This window comes from Neolamprologus multifasciatus, chromosome 4 (assembly GCF_963576455.1).
Source record: "Neolamprologus multifasciatus chromosome 4, fNeoMul1.2, whole genome shotgun sequence".
NCBI classification, from domain to species: Eukaryota; Metazoa; Chordata; class Actinopteri; order Cichliformes; family Cichlidae; genus Neolamprologus; species Neolamprologus multifasciatus.
The window spans coordinates 24,114,387-24,133,079 of record NC_140442.1 but is presented as its reverse complement, the minus strand read 5'-3'; the positions used below and the strand labels follow the sequence as shown (position 1 = coordinate 24,133,079).

General features: G+C 43.3%; 1 protein-coding gene across 5 annotated transcripts in view; it reads right to left on the bottom strand.

Moving 5' to 3' along the window:
* Positions 1-7,451: 7,451 nt before the first annotated feature.
* grin2ba (glutamate receptor, ionotropic, N-methyl D-aspartate 2B, genome duplicate a) overlaps positions 7,452-18,693 on the bottom strand; it is a 145,252-nt gene continuing 134,010 nt past the window's right edge. For all 5 annotated transcript variants that reach the window (XM_085157776.1, XM_085157773.1, XM_085157774.1 and 2 more), the window contains one exon: positions 7,452-18,283. In XM_085157776.1, the coding sequence (XP_085013902.1) occupies positions 16,001-18,283 (2,283 nt within the window). In that variant the 3' untranslated portion in view covers positions 7,452-16,000. The remainder of the gene's footprint in view (positions 18,284-18,693) is intronic.

The window sequence follows — 18,693 nt, the reverse complement described above, 5'->3', positions numbered from 1 at the left end:
CGTCATGTTGGCCCACCTGTCATGTCTGCACACGTGCTTTGTTGACTGTGAGTCATTTCGTGCCGTATCAGGAACTAAATAATTCAAGTCAGGTTTCAGTGATCACTTGAAAATTTCAACACGCTGTGCAAGAAAGTCACTGCTGGCACGTGGGAAGGTGACTGTCTAGCCTGAAACAGTAAATAGTGCAGATCTTGAAGTATGTGAATTAGTGTACACATTAAATGTCAGTGATATGGCAAAATATTAGAAGGACGCCACCTTGTTGTGTCACGGCGAGTGAGATGAGCTGTGTGGAAAATAAAGGAGGATCCAAATGCAGGCACTTGTAAAGGTGTGATGGTGGTTTATTAAACACAAACTAAAAATGGACAAAAGGCGAACCGAACAAAGACTAAACTAGACTGGGAACAAACTGACTATAGAACACGAACCTAGACATGAATGAGAGCGGGCGGAAACAGATGACGGTAGACTGCAGGGAAACACACAGATGAAGCACGGTGGAAACACAGACGGACCAGCAACTACAAACACAGAAGACACGACTTAAATACACTCAGAAAATCACAGGGAGATTACACACAGGTGGGAGACACAGCTGGGAATCATTAACGGGACGAGAGGTAAAACTGAACACACTCACATGAGACACAGACCTTCACAATAAAACAGGAACAAGAAACCATCACACTAAGACGCAGACTCGACATTGAGAGACAGACAGAAAATGACACATGGAACTAGACATACTAAGCAGACACAACCGAAGAGCAAATCCTAAACACAAATAAACAGAAACATGAAACCCTAATAATAAACATAATCGACATCATCACACAACAAGAGAACAAGAAAACAATCCCTGATGGAAAATTAAACCAAAACATTATGAACTCAAAATACTGGGTAGAAACTGACCCAGAACCGTGACATGTTGTGAGTACCACGTTACTTAGACTGTGATATTACATGTAAGTCTTACAGTGAAGGGACTACTAAGAAAACACCCGACATTCAAATATGTTCTGCTGGTTAAAGGTATACAAACCATTCCTGGCAGGAATGGTTTGGGATTACATTTATTTGACCCTTCTTTTTGCCTCATTTATGTCCTCAGTAAACACTTGTGAAAACTTATGTAAATCACAAATTATATTTAAGGTCTTCTTTAACACTTTGTATATGTAATCAGTTTAAGACTCTATCAAAGTCAAAAGGGAGGCTAAAGCACTGCAGGCTTAAGGCCTCTGCTATCTGGACTGACATGTCACAAATATGTCACAATTGGATCTTCCCTTTTTCATCTTCATTAATTTAAATGGCGAAACAAAAAAACAATTAAAAAAAATAAGACGATCGCCAAATTTCTGATGTCAAGGTTTCAGAATGAGTCTCTTCAAACCAATGGGCAACATCACACTGGCTAGGATCGTACCATTTTCCACCTTTAGGACCTTTTAGTTATCTGCCAACCAATCCCAGCCAGTGAACAGACCTGAGCTATAGATCTGACATGTTCAAACTTTTTGAACATGTTAAATAATCTGAGCCTGGCTAGATTTCCTTGACTTGACTGTATTTTGATCTAATTTTGAATTGCAAGAACTTCAGGCCAAATCAAATCAAACTGACATTAGCAAGCAAAATAAAAACTCGCTCCTCTATTTGCTGTGATGGACGTCTGCCAAACGGAAAGCTGGACTTTTAGAAGTCATAAAAAAACAGTGCCAGCAACCACACTGACTGCTGCTGACTTCCAGTATTTACTATTCAGGTCTGCAAATCACAGGATCATGAAATATGCCGTCATTCATTAAGCCACAGTCTTTGCCACATCGTCTTGCTCCGCTGCCCGCACCGTGAATGCTGGTGTGTGCGCTGTCCACCTGCGGCGTGAAATTAGCACCTGATGTTCTTCCAAAAGAATCTCGATGCACGGTAACACAGGCGACCGCAGCGGTTCACAGTGTGCAGTGTGTGTGTCTGTGTAACAGGCACGTGTCAAACACAATGCATCTGCCTTCCATTAGATCAAAAGCAGAAGTTAGGTTGAGTTAAACAATTCAGCTGCTCTGATTCAGTCTTTTATTGATTCTGTCTTATATTTACTGCCCAGTGAGGCCAAAAATGTATTATTGGCATGTCATTATTGGCTGTGAATAGCCTCCTGCACTCACTTTTTGACATAATACAGTATATCCTGTTGCTAGGTAACTGTTAATTGTTAATATGCAGGCACTTCATGAGAAGTAGAAATCGAAGGGACAGGCAGCGATAGAGGAAAGTAAGAGAGAAAGCCGAGCAACATTATGCAAGCAAATTACTCCTCTAAGGACGCGCGGTTAAAGGATGAAGTGACTTGTATCACTCAGATGGAGGCTTGCTTTATTGGACTACAGTGCTGCAGCACCTATACTATTTTAATCTGCCCCCTTTTACCTCTATTTTCCCGCCATCCAGCTCGCCCATTCATTCTCCATAATCCAGTGAACTCTCATCCATAACTCACTGGCCCCTCTTTCTTTTTATTACCACGATGGCCCCTCCACCTCTCTCACCATCCTAATAATTCAGGCTGACGCACAATATAAGGGGTCTCAGAGAGAGAGTGAGTAAGAGTGGGATAAAGAGAGTATAGGGTGATGGATTAGGTGATAGGCAGATAAATAGGAAGGAGCGACAGAGCGCAGCAATGTTGAGAGGCAGGCAGAGAGCAAGGTTCTGGCTCTGAGTGGCTCTTGAGTTGTGAAAGCTTCAACGAGGCAAAAATACAAAACTGTGACATATTTCATATTTAAGGTGCGCTACCTCACATGACTTTTACTCGTGAATCTTACTAATATATTTCTCTTTTTTCCCCTTCCCCTTCACACCTTACTCCCATCATCAATAATTAAATAAGTCTTGCTTGCCAGTGTGACTGAAAAATTAATGGGAGCTAGAATTGGTGGTTGGGTGGGTGGAGGTTCGAGGGATGATGGATGGGGAGGTGGGTGTCATCATAGCCAGGGCGGGTGACAGGAGGCCTGCCGTGTGGAGGAATATGCAAAAGGCTCACAGACAGAGAAGAGAGGAGGCATTTCAGGTTGATGCCAGAGTAGTTAGTCGCAGCCACACGCATTGCAGTTGAAGCACCATCACCACTAGTGTGTTTGAAGCACCTGACTGCGTTTGCCAAGGTTGCTCTTGTCAGCAGGTGTGCTTTTGTCTTTGGCAGATTCCTGTTTTCATCCTTACTATTTTGGAAGGTAGTAGAATTGATGGTGTCGAGTCTTACATGCATCTCACTTTTCCTTCATGACTTACACTCTCTCCCCCCACCCACAACTTTTCTTCTGCAAACCGTTCATTCCACCACCTTCTTTCTAAGTGTACTTTTTTGGTTATGGTTGCTCTGCCGCTTTGGTCAAAGCTAAAATTTCTTAAAAACTATGACAAACCTTTTCTTTAAATCAACATCCATCCCCAGAGAACCAATCACAGTAACTTTTCCTTGAGGGCGACTTTTGTCGTGTCCAAATTCATGGGCTGCATCTTCCTGAGGACCCGGCCTTTGCGGTCTACGTGGGCCGGGTCCTCAGAAGGTCGGGTAAGCCGTAAAATTGGACAGTCTAGCCTTCAGATATGCGTCACCGCAATCTCGGTGGAGTTTAATAAACTCGGCCGTCTGCTCCTTGCTATCTGAGGCTACGTCCACACGTACCCGGGTATTTTTTGAAAACGCTGATTTTTCTATGCGTTTGCACCTTTCGTCCACACGTAAACAGCGTTTTTGGTCACTGAAAACTGAGAACTCCAGCCAGGGTGGATATTTTTGAAAACTCCATTTTTGCATTTACGTGTGGACGAGAAAAACGGAGAAAACGCAGCGTCAAAGGTGTGCGCATTTTTTGACGTCACACTGTGCGCCACGTTATTGTTTCGGTGAAATGAATTTCTACAATACTGTTACTGTTAATTGTACTCTCTGCAGTGTTTACATGCTTACATATACACAGTTACTGTCCCTCCACACATACGACTTGGTTCTGCTTCTATGCCCCAGCTTTGTTTACTTTTTCCCACCGAGGCTTCTAGACTTCTGATTGGCCAACATTTCTACACGGTTAGGAATATATATTGCTGCTTTGGCATGTTCCTAGCAGCGTTTTCCTTCATTTCTGCATTTCTGTGGACGGGATTATTTTTTAAAACGAAAACGGAAAATCTCCATTTTCAAAAATACACGTGTACGTGTGGACGTAGCCTAAAATATAACAGGACACTCGTGTAAATTCTCGACCATCTCACACTTCTGTCTGTTCAGCTGTGTGATAACCAAGGAGGAACCCACCCGGGGGATTAATAAAGTTTTATTTTATCTAATCTAATAACTTTAATCTCAGCCAAACCGATTTACTCACGAAATAAATAAAACACTGAAAAAAGCCCAACAATAACATTTTTAGGTTGTCTAAGTGACTTATATATTACATTTAACCTGAGTAGCGAAAGACCGCGGTGATCTGAAAATGATGTGCCGGGAGTTAGCTCTAGTGACCCTCGAGCTCCCGGCTAGCTATCGAGCTGGTGGGTAGCAGACGTCTCCGAAAACTTCTGAGCACTTTTGCAAATATGTGATATCTTGATAAACCGAGCAGATATTTGAAGCTTAGACACCCACATTCTCGCCTGAAAATATGTTAAAAGTTTATTTTGTGACCCAGAAAGAGAAATAAGAGTAATATTAAAAACTCTGGGAATTCTGGGATATGGTGGGCCACGAAGGATACACCTGACCCATCCTTCAAATTCGGGGAAAAGGAGGACGCATTTGTCGGCTGCATTCAGAGGAGTCTACGAATTTGGCGAATTTGGAATCAGCCTTTGTCGCGTTGCTGTGATGTAATCAGCCTACATGAATTTGGACACCCCCTTTGATTAAACTGAGCCACTGTTTCTAAGTTCCCATATTATGTAATGTAATGTTTTAGTTTATTTTAAAATAGTGCAAATCATGTTTAAATCACATTCAATTGCTTTTTTAATTCATCAATTTTTTTTACTACAATTGTACAACCTACAATTAGGTGAATAAAAAAACAAACCAAAAAAAACAACAAAGCAAAACAAATGTATACTTCTGATGTTAGGGTGAAATTAAATAAGCTAAGATAGTAACGGAAAGTGCTTTCTATATAGTAGCATTATCATTATGGCCTGTGTGGAAATCACGCTTTGCCTCTAAATTGAAATGTATGCAGAAGTTGCAGTACCACCAGGGGGAGGCAGAAAGTCACTACTAACTAAAGAAGGTATGACGTACAGGCTCCTTCTATCCCAGGTAAGATTAAGCTAGATGACTGATAAGTATTTATGTGTAAATGTGTTAGTAATGCGTCTTTAAACGTTTGTTACCTTGTAAATAAAGCAGCAGCTCACTCAAAATTCTGTGTGTGTCTTTTACATTCTTTGCTGTGATACTGGGTTGCATTATGTCAGAATTCCCTCACTGTGTCTTTTGTCCCGTCTCCCTCCTTTCAGGCACCAACTGGTCGCAGCAGATGGCTGCCCCTCTCTGAGCCTGGTTCTGCTGGAGGTTTCTTCCTGTTAAAAGGGAGTTTTTCCTTCCCACTGTCACCAAGTGGTTGCTCATAGGGGGACATCGGCTTTTGTTTTTTTTCTGTTTTTGAAAAGTGAAATCAGATGTACTTTAAACTGACTTTTTTTTTTATAATAGCCAAGGGTCAAGCGCTATCGCTGGAAAAAGTCTTTGGTTGCTATAGGAATCCATGGGAAAACAGCCTTCACCCCAAAAACAGTAACAACCATTTTCTGATGTTTGGAGTCACACTGAGTAGTAAGTCTGTTTTATAAGGTCTGATCATTCTACGAGTCATAAACGAAGACTAATGCTTATTGGGCCCTGCTCCGATTGGTGCATGCATACACCGCCCTAACGTGACTGGTCCCAGCTAGAGGACCCGCCCATTAAAAGGAGGATGGAGTGCCATGGCGGGAGAGGTTCTCCTGTTTCTCCTCACGACCCAGCAGTGTATCTGTGGCAGCCGCTAGCTGCAGTGCGGCTTGAAAGTTGTGGAAGTGGAGTGGGTAGGCGTGAGCTGCCATTTCTTTTAATCACCCATTTTTTCCTATTTTGAATTAGTTAAGGAGGTCAGACTCTGTCTTGTGGGTATTGTTTTGACACTCCCGTTTTTGTTGTTCCTCTTTTTCACTTTATAAATAAATGGCATTTAATGAACAAAAAAAAAAGAGAAAAAAAGAAATGCTTATTGACTAACTACTTCTCATGTGTAATGCTACCGTTGCCATGTCCATCTTTTATATACAGTCTATGGACAGAACATAGAGTAGATATCGACAGAAGTTCATTTTGAAAAGAATCGTTAAAAACGAGAAAGAAGTCTGACCAGAAAGGCCACACACAGGTTAACTCGACATGATATAGACCTGATGTTGAAAATGTGAGCAGTCAGGAGTTAGTGTGCACTAGAGAGGGAAAGCGTGTGCTGTAAGTCTCAGTACTGTACCTTGTGAAGCAATCTTTAAGTCACTGCTACTGACAAACAACCCTATCAAACCTCTGCAGATATATTGCACTCATTCTGTACTATGGAGCAGTAAAAATCCTAATGCATCTTTAAGTCACTCTGGATAAGACGCGCTTGATAAAATGCCAAAATGGGAAGTTTACAGCCCAGCTCGTAACAAGAGTGAAAAACAAGAATTTTTTTCTTTTGGATTGACGTCGATTTTGAAACAAAAAGGTAAAAAAAAAAAAAGATAGTGTAGTGACGAGAACAGTTAATGGCTAAATGAATTCAAATTTGACTAACCTTGTAGTTGCATGCAAATGCTCTACAAGACATGAATCCTGCATCAAATGGAGTTTATATATCTCCAGACATCAGTAGCCTAGCTAAATGCAACTTTTTTTCTGCTTTGATTTCCTCCGGGAGGTTTTGTCTGTATCCGGCTTTACAGAATGTCCTGTTTATTATTCATACATTTAAATAAATTTGCACAAGGGACCTGCTCAGTACAAGCACAATATAACACTTCTGGAGACTGCTGAAAGATAAATGCCCTTCTCAATGTCAGTTTGATGGCCACTGTTGTGACAGGGGAGCGTTTTGTTCATTTACTTTCATCATCCAGATTTTGCAACCTGTCCTGCTATTTTGACCCGAAGGAACACTCTAATTTTCCTACTATCCTATATATACTATTACAGTGGTGGATACTCATATTAAACATAAAGCTAAAAAATAATACAGTCATCCTACTTTACAAAGAACCTGCATTAACAACAAGCTCAGGCTTGAGACTGCAGATCATTGTACTTTTCACACAGATATCAGTAAGAATGCATATTTTTAATATTGCCACTGGATCATATTAGTATCTATCTATCTATCTATCTATCTATCTATCTATCTATCTATCTATCTATCTATCTATCTATCTATCTATGGCAATGATTAGAAATTACAAGGTGAAAATGTGAGGACTCTATCTAGGCACAGTATTAGATAAATAAGGATATTTTGAACAAGTAATTATGTAAAACTGGGTGCACATATTAAAATATGGAGCCATAAATGAGCATAACAGGCACCTTTTATGTCTTCTAAAAGACACTGTGGGTACATTGTGTTAAAACACTTCATTAGAGGTGAATTAATTAGCGCCAGTGTAGTTTGGACCTCTTATATTTGAGAGCAACAGCTGTGCTTAAGGACAGGGGTCTCTCACTTTGACAAAGTCCTGTGAGGGTCCATCAGAGCAGAGATAGTGATGGGGTAGAGGAGAGAGCAGCCTGAGAGAGCAGCCTGAGAGAACCCCGAGGGGGCTGGACGGGATCAGACGAGGCTGTGCGGCCTGCCAGCAGCAGTGTGGGTTGTAGAGAGGGCAGACCCAGACCCAGGCACTCCACCATACCGTCACCATATGGCCCTGGTTTCTCATGCAGCCCTCTCCATCGCTCTTCCCCTCTCCCAGGAATTCCTGCCATTTCTGCCAGATATGAGAGATAGAGAGCCAACTTGTGTGTGACAGAGAGATGATGCATTTGCAAGCACCATGACGAATGTGTCTATGAACGAGAGCGGGAAGAGAAGAAATACCCACATGAAGGGTTTTAAATTAGGCTGGTATGCTCAAACAAGGGGGGGGGATAAAGGAAACGTATAGAACTAAACCGACTGCTTCCAGCCCAGTGGAAAGACCAACTGTGTGAAAGCCTGGGGACATGAAAGCCATACGCAAGAGATGCTTCTTTTGCATAAAACTAAAGTAATGAGTGTAAAGTAAAAACTCAAATTACTTCTTCGTAGCAGCATAAAAAAGGGTTCGTCTCAAATAAACAATCTGTTACTGGGTGAAACTAAGCACCTGTCAGCTGTTAAGGGGCTCTAATTCATATTTAGTAAAGCACCTACAGTATATGCTGAGTGCCATCTCACATCCCTGGTGGTGAGGCACATTGAAGAGGAGATGCCAGCCCTTCAGCTCTGAAACCATGGTGGCTGGCATTCAGCCAAAGCTGGTAATCTTGTGGTTAGTGATGCAGTGGAGGGCACGCTGCAAATATCAACTTGCTATGCAAAGGTAAAGTTATCACACTCAAAGGTACAATAGGCTAAACACCCTGTGGACTATAACCAACATGAGCACGCTAATTATGGTAATGTACTCTAATGAGTTAGGTAGCCCTGTAACAGATTCATCTTCAGTGACGGTATTTTAGTAAGTCGGTTTTGAATGCAGCCTTATCCAAGCTTGCATAGATACATATTGAGTTGAAGGGGTCCAGAAGTGTGTTCACGTATGGTTCAGTGCCACAGACTGTATATAAAAGATGGACATAGCTTGGAAAGTGAAATCAACATTCAAGTGCTGTAACTCTTTACCGTTTGGAAGCCTAATAGGAGTAACTCTTGAAGCTCTTTTCTAAACTGCGCAGTTTCTATGACACTTCAGGCCAGCTTATAGAACAAAATGACTGGCTGTGACATCAGAAGTGAGCAAGGGTGATCTCTGTCTATGCAGCTACTCTTGAAAATGGTCTCATGGTCGTCAAACCACATTTTTATTTACATATACCAGGGGTGGGCAACTCCAGGCCTTGAGGGCCAGTGTCCTGCAGGTTTTAGATATCACCCTGGGTCAACACACCTGAATCAAATGATTAGTTCATTACCAGGCCTCTGGAGAACTTCAAGACATGGGCTGTATCCCAATTCAGGGTCTGCGGCCTTAAAGTACGCAGCCTCAACGATCCTCAAGGGCTACTTAAAGACTGCTAAGGCCGGAAGTGCGAGGCTTGTGAAATGGGACGGTCTAGCCTCCGTTGCGCTGCCCAGGTTGCCTACCAACCATGATACTAACAGCTGGAAACGTTTCATACAGCATTGTTTGACAGAAATGAAGGAGAAAATCGTTTGTTCATTTGTTTGTTTGTTTCTACATGAGCTTTGATCATTCTCTGATTAAGGTCAGCTATTGAACGGCGTATATTTTAAAGTAAAGGCTTTAAAACCAAGTTAGTACAAACGTCACTAATGTCACATAACTTTGCTGACATGTGGCCAACAGGAATGTTTTAATGTTCTTCATTATTAAACATTTGCACATAAATAAGTTAGTTTACTAAGTTACTCTTCGGGCGCCCCTCATCCGCCGTTTTTTTTCGGCAAAATTATCTACACCCACCACACCACCCGCCGCGCTATGCATTCTGGGATATATTGGGCCACGAAGTCTACACCGCCACGTCCTTAAAATTCAGGGAAATGAAGGATGCATTTGACGGCCGCATTCAGAGCAGCCTTCGAATTGGGACAGCCTTGGTCGCGTCACTGTGACGTAATCGGCCTTAAAATGCGGCCTTTGAGGCTGCAGACCCTGAATTGGGATACAGCCACAATTTAGCCATTTGAATCAGCTGTGTTGGATCAAGGACGCATCTAAAACCTGCAGCACACCGGCCCTCGAGTTGCCCATCCCTGATATATACTGAGGTGTTGTTAGGGGTACAAAGAAGAGACTGTGGGAAAAGAGCCCTGTGGTTCTCTGTTCTGACCTCAGTAAACACCTTCTTGGTGACTTTATGGTTATGGTCCCCATTAGTGTCCATAAAGACCATAAAACAGGGTTTGCTGCACCTAATGATTGCCAAGTCACTAGCATGTAGGCATACTCTATCCCTCCTTAGTCAAGCCCTCTCTTTATCACATGCTTAAATACCAAGATGGTACGGGGCAAAAGGCTCAGAATGAGACTTCCCAATTATGTCATAGTGGCCATGTCCATCATTTATCTACAGGCTATCACCAATTCTTTGAAATTCAGATAAACACCAAAAAGCTTAAGAAGAGACCAGATACGCGTGAAACTTATAGTTTTTTATTATTAATACTCAACACTTCATTTTGTTCATCATGTACAAAGAGAAAGAATAGTCTTATGTCAGCACTTATAATTGTAGATATCAGTATGATCCTTATTAGAAGTACCTTAATGATGTTTTTTTGCAACTTTGTCATGATGTGGTTAATTTTGTTATTGAGATTACTTTGTTTCCATAAAAAAAGAAAAGAAAATGAAGGTAAATATTTTCCCCAGTATTCAGTATATACACAACCTGTACAATTATTTGTTTTTGTGTGGTTTTTCTGTTTGTACGGTGTAAAAATTTTGGCATTGTTTCAAAGTAAAGGGCCACAAAAAGAGAAAAGAATGGCCAAGAATAATATTATGTATACAATTGATATTATTTCTATGTTACATTTTTTTTGTCACCCACAGTTAATTCAATCAGGCTATGTTTGTGATTTCATAAACCTGTTAACCTTGTGAAATACATTTGGTAGCAACCCCTTATGTCATCGGAAATTTTCACCCAGTTAGCGCGACCGATTCTCAATCTGTGAATGATGACGGTGGAAAATAGCAATATTAAAAACAAAACAAACTGTACACAGTTTCGTAGAAAGTTTTGTGTGCGTCAGTAAAAAGCGAGATCTATAACACACATAAAGAGAGGCTTAAAATATTTTCTGTCATGAATAAGAATGAACAAATCACACGGGCCTTCAGAATAAATCAGCTATATAACATCACAGTATAGTTCCTTCTGTCTGCACCGAATCACACTTATTTATTACAAAATTAGCAGTTCAGAGTCAATTATGAAAGCTGGAAATATGAGAAACTTCTCAAATACCCTTTATCCAAAACATAAACATAGAAAAAAAGAAGGGGAAAAAAAGCATTACATTGGTCCCGTGTGTCATTAATACTGACAAAAAAACCCACACACACATGTCATCTGGGGTGATATTTACATCCTCCACTCTCAGGATGTTCCAGCCTGCTAATTTGCCCCCCCCCCCAAAAAAAAGAAAAGACAAGAAAAGAAAAGAAAAGAAAAGGAAAAAAGGGGGGGGAAAGTGCCAGCGTTTTGCCCTACGTGAACCATCTGAACAAATGTGTGCAGAGAGAAGGGAAGCTGGGAACAATTTGGCCTTAAGGGAAATAAAGGCTTCCAAATGAGCCCTGCTTACTCTGCAGCACTGCCCGATCTGAAGCTGGAGGTGCTAAAGGTCTGATGATAGCATGCTCACCGCAGCGTCAGGTACACCTCCCAACCAGTGGTAGCAAACTAGTTACCCTCCAAATCCTGACAAAATGAAATGAAATAAAATGTGGCGTACAGTAAGAAGATTTTCTGTTTGGTCATGCTGTTTATTGCAAATGAGGAGAATAAGAAAAAAAAAAATCTGCAAACCTAACAGAGTCTATGTGCACACCGATACTTTTTCAATCAAGCCCTCTAGACATAAAAAGGGTGGGGGGGGCAAAACAGAAGAGAGATGAATTTCTCCTCTCGGGGCTGATGAGAAGATTATAGAGACTTATTGGCATCAGTATCATACAGAATAAGAGCGAGGAAATCGCTTCTGACTGTGCGAAAACAAGAAAAAAGAAAAAAACCCTGCATATGTACACAACAGATTACAAACAATACTTCCTTTCTCAAACAGACAAATACAAGGTGGCGCACAAAACAAATCAGGATCCGAAGCATTTGAGTTGTTTCCAGCTGTCAAGTAACACAGTTGAGTAACAAGCGAGCGAAAACGGTGCAATGGCAGTTTATTCACCCATAGCAAAGAGAAAAGAACAAAGAAACCGCTGCACAGAGACATGACAGGAGAGATGTTTCACCTTTTAATAAGGGGTTGTACAAATGCATTTCAGCTTCACATAACTGAGATGAAACTGCACTCGTTCACGGTTTTCTCCACAAGATTGTGCCTAAATCCTCAGCAATATCACAATATCAACACTGGGGCAAGTCCAGTGTGCATTTGTGTGTGTGTGTGTGTGTGCATGTGTGTATCTTCCTTATTTACCACAGTGATGTCTATCCCAAACATAGAGATATAACAGGATAGGCCGGACTGACAATGGCTCTAAATTCTGTGTGCAATCACCGTTAGAGCCCACATCGAAAAAGAAACGGGCAACAAAAACAAAACAAACAAAAGAAAATCCACAAATGTTTTTTTAGGAGTTTTTTTTTTAAGTTTTTTTTTTTTTTTTTTAACAAGGATCGCTGCTTAAAAATGAAGGATCACAATATACTGCCTCTATATGCAAATATCATCTCTGTATACATGTAATATTGTATTACATAAATGTGTAGATAATTGAACTGCGCTCGAAAAGCATGAAGAATAGCTTACCTTAAAAAGAGAGAATCTAACACAATCCAAGGGAAACTTAGCGAAGACTCCTAAAACTAAACTTTTCCCCCTTGTTTTTTTTTTCAGTTTTTTCTTCTTTTTTTTTTCAAATCACCAAACGTCTACACCTACAGTTAAAATTATCCTCTGACACTTTGAGTGAAAATAAGAGAAAAAAAAGGGGAAAAAAAGCATAATTCTTAACATAATCAGTATACTGATTGGTAAACTATTATAATTAAGTAAACATGAGATCGAAAGAAAAAAAGAGCTTCAATTATATCACTTATGATTAGTAATATCTGTGTCTTAACTATATTTTGCATATTTTTGTTTGTGTGATTTTTTTTCAGTTTTTACGAGTTTTTATGTTTGTTTTCTTTATTTCTTAAATTGCTGTAAAACATATTGAAAGTTACATCCTGTCTGTCTGTTTACTGTACAAAGTGAAAAGATTTTTAAATATATTATTATTTACAAGGAAAAGATTTAACATACTAATGCTGACGCTGATTGATACCCACTGCAAAGTCTCCTTCTTCTTCTTATTTCCTTGTCTAATCCCCCCCCAAACCCCCCATTGGCCGTTCTCCTTCCTATGCCAGCTTGCTTTTAATGGTTGACCTGAACTTTCAAAATGTGTGCATATAAAAATTCCAGAGATCCCAATCTGTTTATTAGGAGGGTGTGTGTGGGGGGCAGATGAGTCGGATTTAAGGCTAGCTCGATAAGTCTCGCTTTGACAGTGTGATCTGTGGAGCGAGGGATGAGGAAGAGGAGGAGGACAAGTTTTTGAATTTATGAATAGTCGTCAGCAGAGTTAGTGTTTAAAAAAAGAACAGCTGTTATCACTCGATCCCGATTCGCTTCCCTCCACGCGTGTGCGCGTGCATATCCTCCCCAGTCTGTTCCACTGGTGCCTTAAGATATAGTGGTCGACAATGATAAAGATCACACTCCTTGGACCGGCGCTCCCCGCACAATCTCCAGCAGCCCTTGAACTTTCTGACACCAACTAATCGAAGATCAGACCTTTAAAGAACTACCAAGGCTCCCTCTGTTCTGTACAGTAACGCGATGAGTCATCATCAGACAGCTCAGGGTGGGGGCGAGGGCAATGGGATGATAAGGCATGTCTACTGAGTGCCTGAACCTACACTGAGTAAAAAGTCCTGTCCAAGAAATTAGGCCTCTTCAGCTAAAAAGACTATGTACATCAGTCAAAGTAAAAAGCAATCAGCCAGTCTCTCAAATAGACATCCTCCTCTCTGCTCAAACTTCCATCAGCATTGTTGTCGCGGGACGACAACACTCCTCCAACACATTTCTCTTTTCTTTTTGCAGCGTTTCGCCTACGTAAACGACAGCGCAAATATTAATCACACGTGATGTCCAAACAAAAGCTTACTGTGCGAGCCCCTCGGCCCGCTCAGCGAAAAGTAACGCCTTCGACAGGATACCGGTGAAGAGGCCGAGAAAAAGTTAAGTGCCTGATGACTGTCATTGTGTAACCTGAATAAAAACAAGTGTTCTAAAGGCTGCCAATGTTGTGAACTGAGACTCATCGGTCTATCCGTGACAATGGGACATCCTGAATACAGGTGGCTCATAAAACGCTGCCCACACTTGACATATGAAATACACTGTTTTACAAAGTTATAAAAGATCTTAAACGGTATCTTGTATCTAAACCACCAGCAGCAGCAGCAGCAGTGCCTCAAAGCCCGCTGTAAATCTTTGATTTTGTTTTACTGCAGTTTTGGCTCATAAATGTGACCCCAAGAACGCCAAGTGGCCTTTATGAAGCCTGCCGGTCCGTCCTGGTGGTGGCTGCTGCTGCGCGAGGGCCGCTTGTGAACTTGGAGGACACTTCCACCGGAGACCGTTAAGGCACGTCCTTCCTCCCAAGCATCCTCAGCTCCCGTCAGCATGTCATCGTTCAAAAGAACACAAGTTCAGACGGACAGAAACCAAACGTGTGTGCGCGCGTGTCTGTGCACTTGTGATGCCTTGAAATGTTAAGTGTTGTGTTTCTGCCGACTCCAAATACATCTTCAAGATCTTGTTTTTCTACAAGGAGCAAATAAATGCATGAACATGTAGTAAGAGCATTCTACAGAAAACCAAAAACAAATATTTCTTTTTTCAAATAAAAAAAAATAATCAGTTTTTCTGGCTTGTTGGTTGAGCTGAGAACAACTTTCCTGCTGCCACTAGGGGCAGACAGACTGCAACTACAGATGCTAAAAACAGCAGTGAAAGATTTTACGGCGAGAACACAAAACAAGTAAAAACTTAGTGATATTATAAGCAGTGTTATTATAATCAGCACTAAACATCTCTGTTATTCACAACTGTATCAGTATTACTGTTGTTCTTATACCCTGTTATTTTTTTCTATAAGAATATCTTATTATCATTCATTGATTGTATTTCTCACAGCAAACAAGATCAGCTCTTTTGGCGTCGAGGATAAGGAGGAGGAGGAAAAGCATGGGGGGGTGTGGGGCGAAGAGAAAAAGGAGATATTGAGAACTGAAGTGCATTGCGAAGAGAGATGGACAGACGGGGCTGTCTCCGTCCTGACTGAGCATGAGAAAGACGGGGAAGCAGCAGTCATCGTCCCGTGTCGCCGCTCCAGCAAACGTGACCCTATCTACTTTTTCCGCTGTGACACTGGGGCAGATGGGCAGTTCAATCCCGTCTCTGCTCTCGCTGTCCTTCCTCGTGAGCACTCAGCAGGGAGCCTTTCAGACAGCCATGGAATCGCAGCAGGCTCGACACGTCCCATAGCAGGCTATGAAGAGGTGTCGGCCTCGTCGCGACGCCGACCGAGTACACTGACTTCTGCCACACTGGTGGATGGAAAATGGTAGACTTGAGTTAAGGGGAGGATGTTTATTGACCGTGTTTGGACATAAAAGTAGAGTAGCTTTGGCCATTTCTGAGAGAAGGGGGCGATATCCCACACTTCCTCAGGGTGTCCTGATTTGTTTCCCATTATTTCTTGCAAAAATCAAAACTTCTACGCATTATTTTATATTTCAGTCTCCACCTTTCAGTCTTTTCCTCATTTAATCCCTTACCTCCCCTCCTCCCAATCCTAACATCTCAATATGGGCTAGGGTTAAAGTGTGTCTACAGCGTCTTTAAAGTCATCCCTGATCTCCTAGAACTAGATGCGCCTCTATTGCTCTCCTCACTCCCCCCTCCTTTGCCTCTGCTCCTCCTCCCACATTTGTCTTTCACACGTCAGACTCAATGCTGGAGAGTTTCTCATACACATGGCCATTGCTTCCGTTGAAGGGACGCGGGGGTCCGACCCCCAGCATGGAACCGTGGTGGTTCATTCCACCGAGGCTGAGCTCTTTCGGGAACCGGGGCGTCACGCTGGACATCACCCCGGCCGCCGTGGCAGATGTTGGCAGATACGAAGTTGCACTCATCTGGCTCCTGAAGTCACTTCGGCTGTTTTTGGCAACTTGTTGCTGCTGCTGTTGCTTTTTCATGTAATATTGTTTGGCGCCGTGCATCAGACACTGGTCATCGCCAAAAGTAGGTATAAAGGGGTTTTGGTTTACCCGGTCGGGGTAAAGTGATTTGGATAAAGAGAACCCTGCCCCGCCCCCTCCTTCCATCAAAGACCTGTCCCTGTCTCTCATGTCTCTTTCCCCTATTGAGCGGCGGTGGACACCTTCTCCGCCTCTGAAGAGGCCCGACCGGCTCTCACCTCCGTAAAACAATGGGTCCCTGTCTCTTTCCCTTTCCCTCTCGGAGCCCCCGTGGCGTTCAAACATGTGCGCAAAGGGGCTGCTGCCCTCCATGTAGCGTTCTTTTTCCTTCAAGCTAACACTTCTGGGTGGGGGCAGCATTCCACCCATGCCTGCACCGCTCATCCCCCCACCTCCTCCTAAGCCTCCCATCAAACTGCCCATCCCACCCAATTCGTCTTTCTGCAGGTCGACAAATGCGTCATACGAGTGCTGCCGCCGAAGTGGCTTACCGAAACCGCCGCTCTTCCGCCTCTGCTGTGCCTGAGATTGAGACTGAGGGCCTGCGCCCATGCCACCCCCTCCTCCCCCACCCGCCCCGCCCCCCATCTGTTCCAAGAGGTGGTTGTTGTCCTCGCTGATATCGTAGAGGTTTCCTGTCTTTTTACAGCCTTCGCAACGCATGCAGGTTGCGGAGCTGGGACGACTGCCTCCCCCTCCCGAGGACCCACAACTCATGCCGCCACCATAACCACCTCCATGCAATGACATCTGCTTGCTCCCCAGTCCCCCACTAGCCCGACAGTTCCTGCACTCCCACTCTCCCCCTGCCAATCCAGAACCTCCCCCGCTCTTTGAATCAGACTTCTTGGGTTTGCTCTGAAGAAAGTCATCCACTGGTACCAGGGAGGTGCAGGCACTTACTCCTCCGTCTCTGTTCCCGGGACCCTCCGTCAAGTCCACATGTTCCCACTGAGGGACACCATCTTTGGGCCGAAACTGGTCCAAATAAAAATCTCTAACGCTCTCCTTTTCTCTGAAAAGATAAGAGTTCCCATCGTTGTTCCCTCCTCCACCTCCCCCGCTTCCTCCGCCACCCCTCTTGCGCTCAGAGGGCAGCAGCGGTGGGGAACCAGAGCGGTGCCCGTGATAGTGGTGGTGACTGATGTGGTAAGGTTTCCTCCTGTAGCCCAGCTCAATCTCGTCTAGCTCCCGTCTGGACTTGGCAGAGGCCGGCCTCTTCTTCAGGCTGTCACGGTACTGTTTGCGCTTTTTGGCGTTACCCTCCAGGTTTCCGTACGTTACCGTGTGCGTGGAAATGTCTGACACATCTGAGCGTATATTCCCATCATCATCTCCTCTCCCTGGACAATAGCTATGTCCAGGGATGTAAGTGGAACTCGAGGCACCTCCTTTGAAGGAGAATTTCCCATATAGGTCGGGCAGGCCTCCCTTGAAGCTCTGGCCCGAGGGAGGAGTCTGTCCGGACAGCAGGTCAAACTTGCTCATGTTCCTGTGGGTCAGTGCTGAACAGGGCTGAGTGGTAAAAATAGGGGTCACCCCTCCACCCAGGCTGTCACAGTCAAACATGCCGCCCTCCAAAGAACTAGCACTACCCAAACTATGGGGTCTGTTGGGAGGAGGTCCGCTGAGCCCTAAAGTTGAACCATGGTGGTGTAGATAATGGTCCTGATACAAATTGCTGTCCTTAAGATGCAGGTTGCTAAACGTCCTCTCCACCTCACTGATGTAGTCGCTAAACATGTTGTCTTCTGGCATGTAGGGTGGCTTGCAGTCAGAGTGGCCCGCCAAGCTGCGCCGATGTTCGGAGATGTCGTAAACAGAAGATTCACGACGGATGAAGTCCAGAGCGCTGTGTGGTGAGCCGTTCACCCCTGACAGGGACGCCATGTTCTTGGCTGTCCGTAGGAGCCGCATGATGTTCGAATGGGTGTTGTTCATGGTGGCTGATGGCGAGTTCAATGCAGAGCTGCTTTTCTCCTCGATCTGCACCCCATGGATACAGCTGTAAATGCCCTGTGTGGGAGAAAGACAGGTGAGAGGAGGCATTAAAGGGTGCACATTTCAAACATTTGTTATTTGACACTGCAAAATCCTTCTCCTCACATATAAGGTCTTAAATAATCAGGCCTTATCTTATCTTAAAGACCTAATAGTACCGCATCACCCCAATAGAGCACTTCGCTCTTGTACTGCAGGCTTACTTGTGGTTCCCAGAGTATTTAAAACTTGAATGGGAGCTTTCAGCTTTAAGGCCTGTCTTCTGTGCAACCAGCTTCCAGTCTGGATTCAGGAGACAGACACTATCTCTACTTTTAAGATTAGACTTAAAACTTTTCTTTTTGATAAAGCATATAGTTAGGGCTGGATCGGGTGACCCTAAATCTTCCCTTAGTTAGGCTGCAATAGGCCTAGGCTGCGGGGGG